General features: G+C 38.5%; 1 protein-coding gene across 3 annotated transcripts in view; it reads left to right on the top strand.

The window, feature by feature from the left end:
- Positions 1-20,285, top strand: part of Fto (FTO alpha-ketoglutarate dependent dioxygenase) — a 390,959-nt gene that overhangs the window by 173,007 nt on the left and 197,667 nt on the right. For 2 of the 3 annotated variants that reach the window (XM_048355584.1, XM_048355585.1), the window contains exon 7: positions 8,517-8,636. In XM_048355584.1, coding sequence (XP_048211541.1) covers positions 8,517-8,636 — 120 coding nt within the window. Of the gene's footprint in view, positions 1-8,516; positions 8,637-19,464; positions 19,524-20,285 lie in introns of all 3 variants that reach the window. The other variant, XM_048355586.1, reaches the window with a different exon arrangement.

The following is a 20,285-nucleotide window of genomic DNA, read 5'->3' as shown; positions in this document are numbered from 1 at the left end:
GCTAGGTAGCTTCGAAACATTTAGGAATTTCTCTTTCTGAAGAAGGCTGGAAAATCCAAGGTCAAAGTACTGGTAGTTTTGGTGTCTGGTGTGGGGGACATATATCCTGATTCATGGATGGTACTTTCTTACTATGGTAGTAGGGACAAACAAGCCCCCCCCACCAGCCCCTTTTCAAAGTGCACTAATTACTTGGTGTTCATGGCTTAAGCCTATATTCCTAGGCTGGGATTTTAGGATTGAGATTCAAAGCTAGCATTGTCAGGAAAGGCCATGAGAGTCTGATCTCCAATTAAGCAATAAGAAGCTGGAAGTGGAGCTGTAGCACTAGTCTTGACTATAAAAGCTCAGAGACAGCATTCAGACACTGAGTTCAAGTCCCAAGACTGGCACATGGATCTGTGTGTGCATGTATGCACGTGCACACACATACACATACACATATACACAAATACAAACAACACATTGAAGTCCAGAAGGATGCCTGGGCTCAAACTTATAATCCTAGGTACTCAGGAGGCAGAGAGAGTAAGATTGCAGTATAAGGTCAATCTGGGCAAAAGATTAGGGAAGACATTATCTCAAAAACAAGCTAGGCATGATGGACTTATGTCTGTGGTCCCATTTACTTCTAGAGGTAGGAGGGTTGCAGTCCAAGGCAGGATGATCTGAAAAATAGAGTAACCCAAAGAGGCCTTGAGTTCAAATCTCACTACCACCAAACCCCCCCCCCCCCACAAAAAACCCTGCGTTGTTTACTCATGAAGGTTCTGCCATTGTGATGTTACCTCCTGAAGCCCTGGCTGTTAATATTGTCACCTTTGTAGTTAGGGGCTCCACATAAGAATGTTTAGAGGAACACAGACATGCAGATCACATAGTATTGAGAAGAACTCTAAACTGAGAATGGAATTTTCTAATAGGTAGTAAGCGTGTCTGTTCTTTGCTCTGGAGGACACCATTCTCACTCTCGTGAGTCTGTAAGAAAACCTATCCTTTGTTCTAAAGAGAGAAAATGTCTTTATCTTCCAAGGCTACACAGACAGCCTTGCAACCGACACCTCAAATATAAGGCTTTCCTTATAGAACAGTGTCCCTGCAAGCACTGAGGGCGGGTGCTCAGAACAAGTGATAGGACTTTGCCTTTTGTTCCTGAAGTCCATTGCATTTCTTTTTTTTAAAAAATTTTTATTGTCAAACTGAAGTCCATTGCATTTCTGCAGATTGTGAAAACAGCAGGTCTTCACTACATGGTTAATATGCTCCCCAAACTTGACTGGGTTAATTTATACCCTTTATTTTTCACTTTATCTCAGAACTATATATTGTTAACTAACATTTTTTCTCTGATTGTTTTATGAAGATGTTTCTTTAAAAGGGAGACTTTATCTTACTACTTCAAGTGCTAATTCTAAAGCAAGCAGAAATAGAAGCATTGAAAATGGGAATCTTATTACATCATCCCAGCAGGTCCTCAGGCCTGGAGTAGGCTCTGAACTTGTGTTCTTCTTTCTTCATGTGAAGAAGGGAGATTAATGGTAATGGTGGCACAACCTCATGAATTTAGCACTTTAGTTAATGAATTTTAGCATGTGCAAATTATAAATAAAAGAAAAACCTTAACAGAAATTGAACTAACTAGTGAGGGTATGGATAGGATTGGTAAAGATGGGGAGAGAATGATGTGATATTAATCAAGATGCATTGTATTCATAATGTGGCTTGTTGAATTGAAACCCCTTTGTACAATTGATTTAAAAAAGTATAAACACTAAAAATAACTTAAAAGACAAAAGCAAGATTAACAAGTGGTAATTTTTGAAAGATTGCCACTGAGCCAATATAATCAGAGTTAATGGAGAATTGGGTATCTAACAATGTTGTCATTAAGTCTTTCAGTAAATAACTACTTAAGTATGTACTAGGACTCTTCTGCTTACACTAGGATATATAAGATATTCTACTGCAGGAAGATGATGATAAATAATGATCACAGTTCATTGGTTAATTATATACAATTCTGGAAGTTGCTAAGTAAAACAAAACAAAACCAATCACAAGAAAATCCCCCAAACAGGGGCTGGGAATATGGCCTAGTGGCAAGAGTGCTTGCCTCATATACATGAAGTCCTGGGTTCGATTCCCCAGCACCACATATATAGAAAAAGCCAGAAGTGGCACTGTGGATCAAGTGGCAGAGTGCTAGCCTTGGCAAAGAGAAGCCAGGGACAGTGCTCAGGACCTAAGTCCAAGGCCCAGGACTAGCAAAAAGAAAAAAAAAAAACACAACCCAAACAACCACAACAACACAAAGCAAAGCAAAGGAAGAAAATAGAAAAGAAATCAAACAGAACATGATAATGGTGATTATGAGAACTAGAGAACATCCCTATTGAAAAGATAACCTGCTCAATGCAGACACTTGAAGATGAAGGGGCAAGCCCACTGAATACCTGGGACAAACATTTCAAGCAGAAGGAACAATGACTGTAAAGATAGAGGATGTCAGTGCTCAGGAACAGTCTGACGGGAGTAGTGGAGATGCCAGTTGTAGCACATGAGGTCACAGAGTTAATGGGAAATTCGGGTGTCAGTTTGTGTAGATCTCTGAAGACCTCCTTAGGGACAGGGTCTTTTTACTGTGAGACAATTGGGGAGCCATTTGAGTACCTTTTAGGTTTTATTTAACTTAAGATGGGCAGAAAAGATTCATACCTATTTGCAATGAGAATCTTTCTCTGTTATTATCAGTGGTTTTCATTCTTAAAAATAATGAAATGTGGGGTCAGTGTCACCTAGTAAATTTCCATCAAAAGAAGAGAACATATATTGGAATTTTCCAATCAGATATACATCTTTTTTTTTTTTTTTGCCAGTCCTGGGCCTTGGACTCAGGGCCTAAGCACTGTCCCTGGCTTCTTCCCGCTCAAGGCTAGCACTCTGCCACTTGAGCCACAGCGCCGCTTCTGGCCGTTTTTCTGTATATGTGGTGCTGGGGAATCGAACCTAGGGCCTCGTGTATCCGAGGCAGGCACTCTTGCCACTAGGCTATATCCCCAGCCCCAGATATACATCTTATAGACCCTTTCTGTGAAAGGGTCTTCACAGGGCATCTCTATAGATGGGGCCTGAGCATCCATCTCTGTTCAGCTTCTTTCTCAGTGCAATAACTTATTACAATGTGACATTAATTCTTAGGAGCATGTTTACCTATCTTATGAGGGAACTGTGTGGCTGACCTGTAACCAACTCAAGAGCCTATATGAATATGGGTGGAGAAAAGCAGATGATACTTGTCCTTTGTGGGAGTGATAGAGATAGTTTATAGCTGTATAGTGGTAGAGTGTCTTAGAAGTATGGTTTGGTGATGTTTATGTTTGGCTTTCTATTGCCTAAGTACTCAGTAGTTGAAGTTTAGACAGGTGATAGGTCTTTTGTTCTCCCCTCAAGGCATTCTCTTGGTATTTCTGGGAGAAAACCTCTTCTTTTCTGTCTATGCCATGGAAAATGCAGGTTTAGAGAAGAGGCTTCCAGAGACGATTTTTTGGCTCATGGCTATTAATCCAAACTACCCTTTTCTCCTTCATGATCCTGCAGGGTCCCTGTGCCATCTGTAGGCCCTTTTGATGCCTGCAGGTTTTAAGGGCTTTTATTTCCTCTGTAATGAAATTGCCCAAATGGTAATAATGGTGAATTTCATTAACTGCATGACAGGAATCAGGGAATCTGGTTTGAAAGCAGAACTTTGAGAGTCCCCCCCCCCCCCCATGTTGTCTCCTACTCTTGTCTTCAGGGACTTGCATCACATCACCCATGGAACTTTCCTTGGCCCCCATACTGTATTTGCCCTCCTGACAGCTTGTCTCTTCTTTCTGCTCTGTTGGCTGTGAGCCTCCTTGGGGGGACTCTGTTCTGAAGAAGGGATGGATACCCAGCCCCTGTCATGGTTAGAACTTTTTCAGTCAGTCAGTAAGGTAGGCTTTGATTTGTTTTTTAGCCTTGAAGTAATAAGACTTCTGTTGTATTCTGAGTCCTGACCCTCTGGTTTTTGGCCAAGCCCTCCCTGAAGCTTTTCTATCCCCAGAGTTTAGGGAGAAAAACAATGTTTTTTTTTTTTGTGTTGTTGTTTTTAAACCTCAAGCTCTGAATCAATCAGTTGGAAATACCTTTTGCTTCTCTACTTATTTTTCAGAAAAGAACCAACAATATTTTTGTCAGTGGGGTAGCTGGTGAGGGTGGCATTTTATTAGAATCCTGTAACGTATTTTTCTTAACCTACCACAATGAAGTGAAAAAAGAAGGTGGTGGAATTAAATAGAATGCATGCCAAGGCATCTGGTGTCCTCTGAAACTGCATCTTGTCGGCAGTACTTTAGTCCTTGAGTAAAGCTCTGTTGGATTAATTCTCAATGTTAAACTTTTTGACCAGTGTTAGTGGGAAGGGGTGCATGTGAATTGACACAGATGTCCTCAGAAAATCTCTTAGGATTGTGATATACTTGTGGATAGTAAATTCTGGAGCTGTGATCTTAGTTTGTATTTTCACATCTAGCAAGCATGTTATGCAGTAGACATAGCCCATTTAATTCTTACCACAACCCTATGTGGTTATTATGTAATTATCCCTATGTAACAGATACAGCTGTTCTATAGTGAAACAGTTTTGAACTGACTCCAGAACCCTTATTCTTTATATTTTTCCATTTTCTGTGGTTCTGGTAGTGAACCTAGGGCTTTATGCATGCTTTGCAAACACTTTTCCACTTGAGCTATGCTTCTAGCACTTTTGTTTTGCAGTTTTGTTTTTGAGATAGGGTCTTACCTTGAACAATCAAATTTACACAATTTTACTAATTTGCTACCACACAAATTTACTAATTCTGCCTCCTGAGAAGCTGGGATTATAGACGTGCATCATTGTATCTGGATCAGAACCCTTATTCTTTTCTTTTTAATTAATTAATTTATTGTGAAAGTGATATACAGAGGGGTTACAGTTTCATATGTAAAGCAGTGAGTACATTATCAAACTTGTTACCTCCTCCCTCATTTTTTTCTACTTCCTCCACTCCCCAACACCCCCCCCCCCCAAGTTGTACAGTTGATTTACAGCATATTTTCTTCTAAGTATTGCTGTGGCATTGGTTTGCCTTTTATCCTTTGTCTCTCCATTTTGATGTTCCCCTTCCTTTCCCTAGTTCCAATAAATGTACATACAATACCTAGGGTACCAAAATCAGTTACAGTGATGTCAGCGGTGAAACCACAAGGAAGAAGGGCAAAAGAAAAATGCATAATTTCACATGGTATGTTGAAAATAACAACAATGATAAACTACTTATTTCCATAACTTGGAGTTCATTTCACTTAGCTATTGTGATCTTCTGCTAGGACTATCCTAGACATGTACTAATTATTACCAATGAGGGAAACCATAGAGTTTTTGCTTCTTTGTGTCTGGCTTACTTCACTTAGTATGATTTTTTTCCAAGGCTTTCCATTTCCTTATGAATGGGGCAGTTTCATTCTTTCTGATAGAAGCATAAAATTCCATTGGTGTATATGTACCACATTTTCTTGATCCATTCATCTACTGAGGGGCATTTGGGTTGGTTCCATAGTTGTGCTGGAAGCTTTAGTGTGGCCTTGCTTGTAATCCTTTGGGTAGTGCCCCAAAGTGGGGTTGCTGAGTCATAGGGAGCTCTGTTTAGCCTCTTGAGGAACCTCCACACTGCTTTCCAGAGTGGTTGAACAAGTTTATACTCCTACCAACAGTGTAGAAGAGTTCCCCTTTGGCCACATCCGCATCAGCATCTGTTGTTATTAGTTTTATTTATAATTATCATTCTATTGGAGTGAGGTCAAATCTCAATGTTGTTTTGATTTGCATTTCTTTTATGGCCAGAAATTCAGCCTCTTCAACAAATGGTGCTAGGAAAATTGGTTAAACACATGTAACAAACTAAAGCTAGATCTTTATATATCACCCTGCACCAGAATCAATTCCAAATGGACCAAAGACCTTGAGGTAAAAGCAGATACCCTGAAAACATTTCAGGAAGGAATAGGATAAGCACTTGGGCTTCTTGGCACAGGTTGAAACTTTCTTAATAAAGGCCCAGAAACACAGCGAATGAAAGAAAGGTTGGACAAAAGGGATTGCATCAAACTGCAGAGCTTCTGCATGGCAAAGGACAAGATAAATAGAAAGTCTACAGATTGGCCACACAACAGATAAGGTCCTCATATCCAAAATACACATAGAACTCAAAAAATTAAGACCTCCCCAAAACAAATCCTCAAAGAAACAACTGCCCCCTTAATAAATGGGCTGAAGACTTAAAGAGAAACTTCTCTGAAGAGGGAATGAGAATGGCCAAGAAGCACATAAAGAAGAACTCTTATTCTTAACCAAGATGCTATCCACCTCAAGTATTAGGTATTTGAGGTGGAAGATGAAGGCTTTATCTACTGAAATGGACAGGGCTCTCTGTCTTTGATCTCTTGTTCCATGGTAGATTTCCCCTCGTGTGTTTTTCTTGTTTCTGAGTGTTAAATCACTGAAATCTGCTGTACCCTCTTACAAGGTGAACTCATTGCATATGATAATCCATTTTATTTCCTGGGATAACTTGGTGCTAAGGCTTAGGTATTTTTTTTCTTCTTCAATGAATGTAACCAGTATAAAGATAGGAAAGCCGTAGGAAACCTTTTCAATTCAACCTAGTGTTGGGCTTGATTTTTTTTTCTTTGACCTGGTGTTCTGATAGCATGGCAATATTTCATGTGAAAGCCATTAAAAAAAATCACTTTTTTTTGGTAACATATGTGATCAAACTTGTATCTTCCCCAAAGCTGTACTATGTTTGCATTCATTCTTTCAAAACTACTGAAGTTTACTTCTGTTAGCTACTGTCTTTTAGCATCACAGATAAGGTTTGGCAACTGTTGTTGTCTTAATATTGTCTACATTCCTTTTTTTGTTTTGTTTAAACAGCTTTAACTGAAATCAGTGTTACATATCAAACAAACATTTAGTTAATGCAAACTAAAACCTTTTCATACAACTTGATGTTCACTGGTTTCTGGTTTCAGCCATTTTTCACCATTGTTCAATCTTCACAAGTTGCTTTTGTTTGCCTCATGAAAGTTCAATATGGATAAACAAACAAGAAAATTCTTTGTGGTATAGCAGGTGGCAATTATAATAGCTCAGCGTCTGTATATGGAACACGATAACCTTAGCAAAACCAGACAGCCCAGTATGAAGCTGTGATTGCTGTACATTTTTTGAGGGTAGAAGTAAAAAGAATTTTTAGGATAAATGGTATTTTTCTTTGAGTTTTAACCTGAAAAGAAATGACAAAAAACTTGGAAAATGCATAGGAAACAGTTCTGTCACTTCTAAAGTGATACTCGGACTCTCATCTACATATATGAGAATTATTCCAGTTGTAAAGGTCAGAAAACTGAATCTGAATTGGCTTAAGTAAAAAAGGCTTCAGGAATAGCTTGATCAGAGACTAGCTGAAATCACCAAGACCTGCTTTTTAAAAGTCTTTTTGTCCTAGAGTCACCTCTGGTTGTGTTGGATGCATTCTTCTCATTTGATGGCAAAATAACTGTAGAGTCCTCTTCCTGTGTCTTCCAACAGTCCTAAGACTTGGTCTGATTGAACATACACCTTCTTCCTCCAGCCCACTTTTGTCAGTAGAAAAATGGGATGAACTGACTGGCTTAGACCTGGGTTGCCAGTTCTATACCAGTGATGGAGCTCTAGCTCTAGCTCTATGTAGACACTGAGTCTGAGTGAGTGATGATAGGTTATCAAATGCATAGCAAGATTTTGGTAGAGTATAGAAGGAAGAAGTCTAAGGTGACAAACCAAGCAAGCTTAGAATAGTAGACTCATAGGAAGAGACTTAAATCACTGTTATCTTTGTTTCTTTGTTACTACTCACCTATTGCCATTAGCCCTTATTAAGTTGGCAGACAATTTGAATAGCTCCAGAGGTCAAATGCATGTCTTCATAATTATGTTTATATTGTTCGACACTATGGACCAAATTGACTATCATCTCCTCCTGGTTCATGGGTAAATTATTTTAAGTCTAAGAAATTTAGGATTGGTACTTCTAACATGTGTCTACCTCTTGCTTTTCATACTACCCTTTAATGAAACTGTTCAATAAAGATTTCCATCATACCCCGTGCAGGCTGCTTATATTTAGGATCTCAGTGTTTGTTGCTGACTAATACAGTTTCTTCATATTTGACTTGAAAACCCATCCCAGCTGGAGCTGGGTTGCTTTTCTAAAAGAACCTCAGCTTTCAGAATTCTCTTTTCTAGGCAGAAATGCTCTGAAGATACCAAGTTATATCACGAAGCCATAAAGCCCAGCTTTTCTCACCCTATGCCTATTAAGTTACCAGAGGAGAACTGAGTGAGAAGACATTGTCCTTACTTGTCCTTCCCAAGGACATTCTAACCACCACCTCCTCATTCTGGTCCACAGGTCGAGTTTGAGTGGCTGAGACAGTTTTGGTTTCAGGGCAATCGATACAGAAAATGCACTGATTGGTGGTGTGAACCCATGGAGCAGCTGGAGGGACTGTGGAAGAAGATGGAAGGTGTGGTAAGTACATGAGGCCTGGCATTGTACTTTCTGGGATGCTGGTCTATAAGAAGCCTCAGCTGCCCAATTTTCACAGGCAAAATATATGTATCTAATTATTTCAGATTATTTATTGCATTTGATTATTCTTGGAAAGATAGTTGAGAACACCAAACATTTTGTCTGTGCAACCTCAGTCTGTTCAAATAAACATATTTGAGCAGTTGTGTACAGTAGGCACAATGCTAGATTGATGCTAGGCATGGAAGTGAGGATAACGCAATAGTACTATCTTAACTTATTTGCATTTTCAAAAAAGGCATCTGCTGCCATCGTAATGGTGGTTCTTGTATCAGCCTGACTGGGTATTTGGGAAAGAATAATAAGCATGCTCAGAACTATAAAAGCAAGATCATAAGGGAGAAAGAAGATGAAGAAAGGGCTGGTAAAGTGGCTTAAGTGGTAGAACGCTTGCCTAGCAAGCATGAGGCCCTGAGTTCAGTCCCTAATACTACCACTACCACCACCACCAACATCAACAACAAAAAGAAAAAAAAAGGGGGGGGGGAGTGGTGCTGTGGCTCAAGTGGTAGAGCACTAGCCCTGAGCACAAAAGGCTCAGGGGCAGTGCTCAGCCCAGAGTTCAAGACCCATGGGCTGGGAATATGGCCTAGTGGCAAGAGTGCTTGCCTCCTGTACATGAAGCCCTGGGTTCAATTCCCAGTACCACCTATATAGAAAATGGCCAGAAGTGGCGCTGTGGCTCAAGTGGCAGAGTGCTAGCCTTGAGCAAAAAGAAGCCAGGGACAGTGCTCAGGCCCTGAGTCCAAGCCCTGGAACTGGCAAAAAAAAAAAAAAAAAGAAGACCCATGACTGACAAAAAGAAGGGCGGGGGGGGGGGGGGGCGGATGTATCCTATGATCAGAGCAAGGAACCCAAGGCAAATAGTAGGAATGCAGCTTAAGACAAGTTATAGTAACCTAAATTATGCTTTAATTTAACGAATACAAAGTAGCAACCACATGATACTTGTGAAGTACTAGATACCAATCCACCTTTTCTTTGTGACTTGCTTATCTTTTATGACAACCTGCTAAAGTAGGTATGGTTTTCTCCCACTTTAACAAAGGAGAAACTCAAAGCCCAAAGGGCTTATGTAACTTTTCCAAGGTCACCCTGCTAATGGGGGTGGGGGTGGGGGAGCTGGGATTTGAACTCAAAGGCTCTAGCTCTGAAGTCCTGGCCCTTCACTGCCTCACTGTCTAGTCTCCAAACAGTTGAATTTGGAATGTAGTGGGAAGGTGATAAAAGCTTGCTAAACTCTGGAGAGAGGGCTACCTCACAGAATTTGAAATGTGATGGGAACACTGAACTAAGATCTGCAGATCTTGGAGCTATTGTTGATCCCTGCTTGATTTTTTAAAAACTGCTTTAGTGAGGAATGATTGACATACAGAAAGCTGCATATGTCTTAATGAGTACAACTTAGTTAGTTTGGAGATAAATATTTAGCCCTGAAACCACTGTCATATTCTGTGTTAAACCCTAACTATCATTTCCAAAAGTGTGTTCCTGCCATCGATTATTATTATGATGACACTTCACAGATATTCTACTCTTACCCTGTCTGGCCATCATTTATGGCATTTATGGGCCTTTTGATTGCTAGGCAGGTGCTGTACTACTTGAACAACACCTCCATCCCCCTAATCTCTCTTTAAAGGAATGGAAATATCAAATCACAACCAGCTAGGGGAGAATTCAGAAGTCCCTACTTTTCATCTGGCTTCTCACATCTTTAAGCCATATCTTTTCATGGATCTGTGTCTGGGGAAAGAAAGTTAGAATCCCTCTGTTAGTGTATTAGTATCACGGAAAGTGATTTCTCCAAAGACTGTAGAAACTAAGGATTGTAATAATGAGTTGGAAGTAATGTAGAGTCCTTGCCTGTATCTTAGTTTTTAGTTCTATTAATGAACTAAGCCTGTGTTGAGTATTGTTTTATTTTCATGGAATGTGTGTAGCTTCAGTTTGAAGGAAAAGTAGTTTTTAATTTTTATTTTTTACTCCTAATGTACAATTCTGATTTTGTCTGTTTACATAAGAATTTAGAATCGCTCTGCTTGCTGGCTGGGTGTGGTAAGTTACATGTGTAATACCAGCTATTCTTAAGGCAGGATATTGTTTGAGGCCAGCCTAGTTGAAAAGTTAAGGAGACCACATCACAGCAAATAAGCTGTGCATGGTGCTATATGCTTGTAATCTTTGCTAAGTGGGGATCACAGGTAGGAGGATCATGGTTCAAGGTTGGCCATGATGAAAAGGCTAAGATCCTATCTAAAAAATAGGTAAAGAGAAAAAGCACTGGGGGCATGGTTTAAGCAGTACAGTGCTTGCCAAGCAAACACAAGGCTGAGTTCAAACCAGTGTACCAATAGAAAAATTGAAAAAAAAAAAAAAGAGGGAATTACTTTGCATGCTTAGCCTTAATTTTAAGGCATCTGCTTGACTTTGAAATTGTAATTTAATGAAGTTGTGAATTAGAAAATAAGAAAGGAACACATTCATTTTGTAAAATCTAGAAAAACCAAGTACTTGTTCAGAAGGATTTAAAAAATTTAAATCTTTGGCATTGTGACTATACCAGTGATGTTGATTATAAACTGATTTGAAAGATATGCATTTGGTGGCAGTGGCACGCTTGAGGAAAATATCTGCTATTTATTTTATGGCTGTCATATAAAAAATGTTAAGAGGAATAGCAGTCCTGGGACTTTTCCAGAGCTAGTTTCCTTCCCCCGGCATGGCATTCCTAAGTGTACTGCAGGAAATCAATGGTCCATTGTCTCTGCATGCTGTAGGGCCATCATTATCAGCAGCAAAGGTTTGGGCTGAGATAAAAGGGGTTGGTTTTTGTAAATTAAATGTGAGCATTGCTTCAAGCCTTTCAAGAGGAGTTTTGACAAATTCACAATAATTTATTTTCTGCTTTTGGAAGAGACAGAAGAGCATGATCTTTGGAAAACTCCACGGTTCTGTGGCTTTCAGTGCTGTGCCATCTGGTATTTGTGTACAGGGTGAAATTGCCATTGGCTTGTGAGGTTCTTACTCTCGGCCTACCTCCTATTTTTTTAAGTTGAAAGCAGTAGGGGGCAATGTTGAGCTGCCAGTTTGAGGCCCCAAGATTCTAGGCTTTCAGGAAAATGCATACAAAATGTACCTTTAACTGTCAAGAATTATCCCTGTTGCTTCAATTTAGCTGTAATCTCCAAGATTCCATAACACAGGAAATCAGTTGTGGGTTAACAAATTCAACAGCAATTTAACATAAAAAGTGCAATGTTGGTGCACATTTGGATTCTATAGAACTAGACTAATCTACAGCATTTCTGAAAGTACTAACTTTGTTTCCTGATAATATATTACTCAAAATCATTATCATTGTAGACAAATGATTCTTTTTTATCTTTTTGCTTTTCTGAATTGTAAAATCACGTGTGTGTTTTGTGAAAAGATTTCTTTAATCAATGCACTTTTGTCTGTTCTGCAATATAACATTGATCTCTTTTGGTGAGAAAATAAAAGAAAAAACCTCAGGCAACCTGTGCATTTCTTTCTCCCTTTTGCTTATGAGTAAAGCAACCTTTGACAGCCCTTGTGCCAGGGAAGAAACCTAGGTTATAATTTCTCTGTCTTCTTCTTCTTCTTCTTTTTTTTTTCCCCTTTTTACTTTATGGTTGGGAGGAATAGTCTCAGAAAGGGTATAGGAGAATGGAAAATGAGCTTTGAACTACCTTTTCTTCCATTAATGGTAATTGCTTCACGTGTCATAACCAGTCACATATTTCAAAAAGTTTAGTCAGCTGTTTCAAAAACTCCCCTGGCCTCTACTGCCCATTCCAGGCCCCAGCAAGCACATTTTTATCACACTGTTTATTCTTGCCATTTCTCTCCCGGAGGATAGTTTCACTCTATGCAGGCTCTTGTGATGTAAATGTTAAACCTTATATTTGAATGACATCCTGATAAAATACCACATTTTCCCTGCATATTAGCTCATGAATTTATGAGCCATGAAGCCCAAAGCAATGTAGCTCTCTTTCTTATAACCCAGGAATTTAGGCCAGCCTTCCCTTTCCTCTTTGCTCATCCATTCATGAAATATTAGAACACTGTAATTCTATACAAATATATGTTTTTTCATTTTATTTTATTTTTGGATCAACTCACTACCTCCCATCCAAGATTATTGTATTATAAGGAGACTCTTCAGGATAAGAGAGAGTTACCATTTGAAAGAAACTGCCCAAGCTTTGCTTTCTGGGTAAAGAGAGTCTATGAAAAGCTGAAGTCTCCTGTGAGGTGAGGAAGTCTTGCTGTGGCCAGAGATTCAATGGATAGGCCATTTGTCTCTCAGGGTCTGCTATCGCTCTTTGCAAAACTGACATTTATTTTACCTATAAAAATGTTTTAACACTATCAAATTCACAGTGATTCTGAAAAGAATGCTAGGTGTGAAACCCTCTAAATTGATGACATTTATTCATTTCCTTTTGACCTTAAAAAATCTATTTGGTGCAATCCAATGGAAATATTCTGGTATCGTTTCCAGAGTAAACATTTTCCAAACTAGTGATGATTTATATATTGAAGAGAAATTTCTTGATGCATTATTTTTGTTGCTTTGCCTTTTTTCAGGAGAAAGTAGATCCTTAGTGTTTTGCATTTTGTTTCCTGTCACGACAATTCCCTGTGCTGGCATAGCAGTGCATTTGTATGGCAGTTGGCCTTAATAACCCTTATTGACTTGAGTGGGTAGGAGCCAAGACTGGATTATTTTAATGTATCCGTTTTGAAACAGTGTAAAACACAACATATAATTATGTTAGGTAAGCTATAGGCTGCACTTAATTCTACCCATTTGTGTTAACATTTGGCACAGAGAGCAGGGAGATGTGGAAAATGAGTAGGTGTTGTATTTAATAACGTAACCAGCTTCTTGTTAAAGTTTTAAGAGAAAAGTCTACTTAAGAATGTAAAAGTTGCCCCTGACAAGTTATTTATAATAGTTCTAATTTTGAAATGAGTCATCCTCTTTCCTTGTCACTGGGCCTGTGTAAATCATCCAGGAAGCTCCTGCTCAGAATCTGCCCATGGCTGGTGTGGACAGGCCTTGTGGTGTGGGCTATACAGGCCTAGGAACTGTTTGAGATGAGAGCAGTTTGTTTGGTTTTGGAGAGACTAGTAAAGCTATCATCACACTGGTGTAGATTCCAGTTTTTTCTAAATGGAAACAGGAGCAAGGCAACTTCTCCATATACTGAAACATACTGAGTATGCTGGTGTTCAGTATTGTAAATTCCACTAGCTAAATTCATTTTAAGTTCTCTTCTAGATTAAAGAATCGGAGGATGATAAGGAACAAATTGGTGAAATATAAATGCTAATTCTTTTGGTTGTTAATTTTAATGGTGAAATTGCCTCCTTACAATATGTACATATATTACATGTGTATATATTTCTCATCCACATTAATGTTTATGTGAGTACTAAGTTACATGTGCAGAATGCTAGCCCATTTTTCAGGGTTAGCATTTCTAATCTGAGAACAGTGGTAATTATGGCAATTTAGGATCTAGCGTGTAGTGCTTGGTGGGTTTAAAGTAAGATTTAAGTCATTTTTAACCAGGACAGTACTAAGTGGCTCAATATGCACACAAGTTAGACAGTTACAAGCATCCAGTGATTCAAATTCTGGACCATTATGTTCGGGCTTGGAAATTTAGAAAAAAGAAAAAGCCACATTTACCCATAATAGTGTAGTGTCTGTGGCCCACATTTTTGTTTATCCTAAACATATTCACAGAAGGTTGTTTATTACCATTCTCCCCTTGTCCACTCAGCCCCTCTAATTCCTCACATCTTTATTGTCCTATGAAACAATTTTCCATGCGATTCAATAAACTTCTAGCAAGTTTTGGTTTCTTCTTTGATTGCCTTTTATATTTCTTTCATATTTTCCCATCTTCCTCACCTCCCATAGTGGCTGTTGATTTAGTAAGGGCTTTTTTTTGAATCCTGTCTTTTTAGGGGAAAAAAATTTACAATTCTAAGAGAATTCAGGCTTAAGCCTAAAAACAGAATGTGCATTGGAAGCACAAAGGATTGTGTTTATGATTCTCTTTGAAGCGTTTTTGCAACTGGATAAGGAAAATTTTAGAAACCCTCTGATAGTGTTCAGGGTAAATACTTAAACCCCTTTAGAGAATTTCACACACAGATACTGTGCTGCAGAAAAAAGGGATACTTATGTTTCTCAAAGCTGCTACAGCCTACAGCTTTGTACTTAAAGACAGAGGTGTTGAATAGAATTCTACTGAGGATACATCCAGTGACAATATCTCCAGGAACATCAGAGCAAACAGTGGGTAGGACTTTTTGTTTTTAACCCTTCCATGAGCTGTATGAGGTGAGCTTTCTGGTACCCAGTACTTGCAAGTGCCTGGTACAACCCAGGAATGTTAAAAGGCTGGAGCTGCCCCCTTGGTTGTGCACACAACAGAAACAGGCTAAAAAGGCTGAAGATGGTGAGACATAGTGACAGGAGTGAGGAAATTTCAAGTGAAAGCCTTGCCATTTTCCTTTACTCCTTCTAGTATGTGGAGAGAAAAACTGGAATAAGCAACTAAGCTTTATATTTTAGACTCTGTGTCATAGAATTTAGCTAACTTCTGCTACATTACACACACACCACACACATACACACAAACACACACACAGTACATATTCTATATGTTTAAAGATACAGATGATTCTGTAAATGTTGTAAAAATTTAAATGAATTGGAAAGATGTGAAAGTCATATCATTTTTTCCTGGGATGCTATGGTTGGAATTTATTTTGGATTTCTTTGACTAATGGGCCACCATCGCATCTAAATATGAATTCAGAAACTTGGGTGCCAGACTGGGTATCAGGAATTGGATATCATCATGAATTTCCATTCTCTGGGGGAAAGACACAGTATAAAACAAAGATATATCTTCTTTCCTGGAGTTTTTCTTTTAAAAGACAATGGTGGAAAGATTAAATTTAGTTCTTGTCTATTATTTACATTAGTATAAATACCATTGAAATTTCCAGACAAATTATAGTCTAGAATACTGAAGTAATTTTTTCTTTAATCAGTAGGCCTACAGTGTTGAAAGGGATACATGATTTTCCTAAGGATGCTGCTTAATCTTGTGGAGTGTTATCCGGACACTAGGCTCTTTTTTGAAGTTGTTTAATGAATGATCACTAAAACTGTTACCTTCTGGAGAGTACTATAATGATAATATTATGAGAAAGTTTGTAAAATTGCATATGTGAAACATCACCAGTAGCAATAGTAGCAGGCAATGGGAACATAACCTAGGAAGCCTTTCTTAGAGGTGGTTTGACTGAGTCTCCCTTACAAACAGCATTACCTCCCTTTTTTCATATCCCTACCTCTAAAGCCAGGCAGGGTCTGTCCAGGTTTTAAAGGGACTCATAACTCATCTAATGTTTCTATTCACTATGGGTTAAATACTTGGGAAGGTAGGGCTGGGAATCTTTCCATACTTTGCAAAAATGTCCCAGTGGAAAAATGTGCTCCATGTGCCAAAAACTGACTTAGCCGAGAGCTCTAAGAATGCATTACAATGCCTCTTCCACACATTAAGAGCAACATACCCATCATCCTGCTCTCTCCCTGCCAACATTGAAAATTAATGATCCTTTGTTTTTAACCAAAGGAAACTGTTTTTCTGTAGTCCTGAAATGATCTCTGTAATCACTTGTAGATGATATTTGTAATTCCATCTTTACCTAACAAGTAAATTACAATTGACTTCTTTGCATTTTCTGTACATGATTTCAGCCCATCTGCAACCACCTGTGGCAGTCTCACTTGCAGTTTTTTCCTTGGTGTGTATAAAAGTCTCAGACAGATAATTTCCTGCTTGTTTTTGATTGATTGACAAAATTAGCCTTCAATAAAAATCTGGTATATTGGGGCAGTATTTAAAATTAAGTGTTTGGTTTAAACATATCTGCTTTGGCTATGAAGACTTGGAGCTGGTAATATATGCCCTGTTACATAAGTAATAATTTAAATGAAAAAATCTGAAATACCTAGAATTATACATCATCATCATAGGTTCTTTAACAGATGTTGGGGGATTAAGAGCTTTTTTGTATTTCATTTAATGATATAAACTTCATTCTGTTAACAGTGAATTTTTTAAAGGATGGAGTGGTGGGATACGCCAATGTCTACAATAAATTAATATTTTCTTGGTACCAAAGTCTCATATACCAGAGCACTTGAATATTAGATGGGAAAAATGGATCATATTCATTCATTCAGTAATAAGTTAACTCAGATTTAACATATCCCAAGCCAAATGTTTGATTCCTGTAATCCCCCCATCTTTGCAATGTCTCACCATTTAATAATTTGAACTATTCAGTTTCCTAGGCTACAGCTTCACAGTCTGATAAAGACTTGACCTGTCTTCATCACCTCCTATTCTAACACCTAAGTAAATTCCATCATTGTTCGTAGAAACAGACTCATATCCAGCCTTCTGGCTGTGGTTATTCTATATCCACTATAGTTAGATAGTTCCATTAAAATACAAGTGAACTCATTTTATACCTCAGGTCCAAAGCTGCCATCATACCTGTGATGGCATAATGCCCTGCAGATCTATGCTCACCTTTCCTCTCATTCCCACCTCATCCTCCCCGTCTACTCTGTGTATGCTTAGCGTACTTCTGCCAGAGACTTTTCATGTCCTTTTGCCTCTGTCTGGAATATGTTTCCCTCTCTTACTTGCTTGGATCAGCCTCTCACCTTCACCCCTTCCTGGGATAGTTTCTCTAAGCAAGATCACTCTGATAGTGGGAACACTTTGCATTACTCTGTCTTACCTCATACTATTCTTAGCACAGAGCATTAGAAACCATGCCTACTTTAGTCATGATTTCCCAGCTCCTAGGACAGTGGCTGGCACACACCTGGTACTCAGCGCACATATGCTAAAACAACTGCTTGATGGGAGATCATTTTTCTAGTCCTTTGCATCCACACTGGTCACCATGATGTTTAATAAGTTCTTTTGAACTCTGTATATTTTCCTAAAATAATACCTCCTGCTTAGCAGGAATATTTTTGGATTAGTTCTATTTTTGAAACAAACGGTCCTTACATCAATACCTCAAAACATTTTTAACTTAAAAAAATATCCAGGGCACAGAGGCATGTTCTGTTTTATGCCTTTAGCATTTCTAGCTAAGTAGATTAAGCAATCACTGGCAAACAACTTATATAAATATGGGAAATCTTTTTCTTTTTTCTTTTTTTTTAAATGAGGGACGTAAGTTATTTCTTTCCCAGAGTATCTGTGTTACTAAAACTAGAGTCACAGTGTTCTGGATCATTTGTTGGTATTATTCATATTTCAGATTTTTCTACTTTTAAAAAACATGCTAGAGTAAAATGATCTCAAATTTAAATGACTTTCCAGCAAAGCTTGAACATCATTGCTGTTAATTTTCAGAATATAGAGATAGCAATATATACTGGACAGGCTTTGGGCACAGAACTAGAGAAATCCCTGAGGAGTAAACTGACTTCAGCCAGACAAGCTGAAAACTGATTAAAATATTTATCATCCTTTGGGTATGCAATAGCTTTTGATGATGGAAGGCCTATTAATATTCATCTTTGCTGCTTGTCTACACTTCAGACAGATCCCAGGAAAGGATGTTCAAATGACCAGTTTTCTTTCCTCACCAGGAGTCCTTGAGACCCAATACAGCTTGGAACCAAGAACTGTCTTGTGATGTGCTTGAGCTTTTCCTCTGGGGGATGGGGATAGGGAATACAAACCAGGAGAGACCTTTGCACTGGAAAGCTTTAAAGGCTTACTGCTTTCTTACAGGAAGTCTTTTGCTAGAACAAAGGAAAAGTTGGGCCATAATTTCATAAGCAGCAGAACTACTGTTGCTATCTGAGTACAGGAAGGAGACTTAGCTCCGTAGATTAAGTTCAGGGATTGGAACCTTATAAAGGATTTTGATGTGAATGTCAGTAGGGGCTGCTACTCCTCACCCCTGCATGAACCATCTTGTTGAGGAAGAAGTAGAAAACTCAGGTGTGTCTTCCCCTGACCGATTGCTTAGAGTGCTGATTCTTTTTTGCATCTTGACAGTGTCTAACTGAAGATGACATCATGTCCACCGAGCCAGGCAAAAGTAGCACAAGATCTTTTTAATTTGTTTTATTCCTTGCAGGGGTGGAGAACATTTTTTCTAACAAGGGTCATTTGGATGTTTATAACATCATTTGTGGGCCATAGAAAGTTATAAATGCAGGCAGATGGCTGCAGGCAGCCTACAAGAAGCATATATGCCTGACTCATCATGTACCAAAATGATTTCTCAGGCCATGCTAAAGGTCTCTTACATCTCATGCAATGGGAGAAAGAACTTGGCTTTATGGGCTGTAATTTATTACGTTAGCAGTGTTTGTAATTTTTTTTCTGTGTAGGTTGGAATAGCCTTGAATACATATTTTGGGCTCAGATATGAACTCTTCTTCCATTGAAAAACTTGGAAGTTAAATATAGTATTTTCATAAAATGGTCAGTGAGTTTAGCCCGTTTTCATCTTTTAAATCTGACAGTTTAGAATCTTCTCCTTTTGCATGTTAGTTTTTATGGAAAAATGGGCAATAGTTGTACTTGAAATCTATTTTCATATAGTGTTCTCTCTTTCTCCCAGTTATTTACTCCTCATGTATCTGCTCCACATCATGTAGATAGACGCGAAGTTATACAAAAAGCTGGGGCTTCTATCGCCCAGGTTGCTAAGACACAAGTAATTCACAGGAAGGAAAATCAAAGGAGAAAAGCGATTCTGACTTAGGCCTTTGGGAGTATGAAGGATTTTGATAGATGGCAGTGGGTGGAGGATATTCAAAGATGGCAGGAGCTGAGATGCTATAGTGGGAAAATATAAGGTATGTTCACAGACTTGATTAGACTGAATGGAGATCGGTCTGTATGAGTCCAGAAGGGAGAGATAAGATAAGGAGGAAGATTATCAAGGGCCTTTTTTCCCCCCCGAATACTTCTCTTTCCAAGGGGGCAGTTCTCTTCCTGCCTAATGACTGCCTTGTTGTCAAAATCATGACAAGCAAAGTGCTAAATAAAATAAAACGAAAGCTACTTTTATTATCTTGCTCTTGCAAATGTTTTATTTGGGAGACAAGTCAAATTCCATTATCAAATTTCAAGACTTGTCTGCATCCTGAAACATAGCAAACAAGCAGTGCTACATCTTCATAGTGGGAATTACAAAACAGCTTGTGCATTTTTCTGACCAAGGTTCATTTATTTTTTTTGCTCTCTCATAAATTGAATGCCACATGTAATTTTGCATATTGTTCAGAGGCAGGTCTTCTTATATATAACTATTTGAATTATTTTTCTTGTGTAGGTATAGAAGTAAGGTTTTTATAAAATAAAAAAAATTTTCTTTGATATAATTCATCCTTGGCTATTAGAATTGTGGTTTGGAGGAAATGACATCTCCTTGCCTTGTGCAAGTGGCAGTCTTGAGGACACAGGATTTGCATAA

This window comes from Perognathus longimembris, chromosome 10 (assembly GCF_023159225.1).
Source record: "Perognathus longimembris pacificus isolate PPM17 chromosome 10, ASM2315922v1, whole genome shotgun sequence".
Classification (NCBI taxonomy): domain Eukaryota; kingdom Metazoa; phylum Chordata; class Mammalia; order Rodentia; family Heteromyidae; genus Perognathus; species Perognathus longimembris.
The sequence above is the reverse complement of the archived record's forward strand: the minus strand, read 5'-3'. Positions and strand labels throughout refer to the sequence as shown.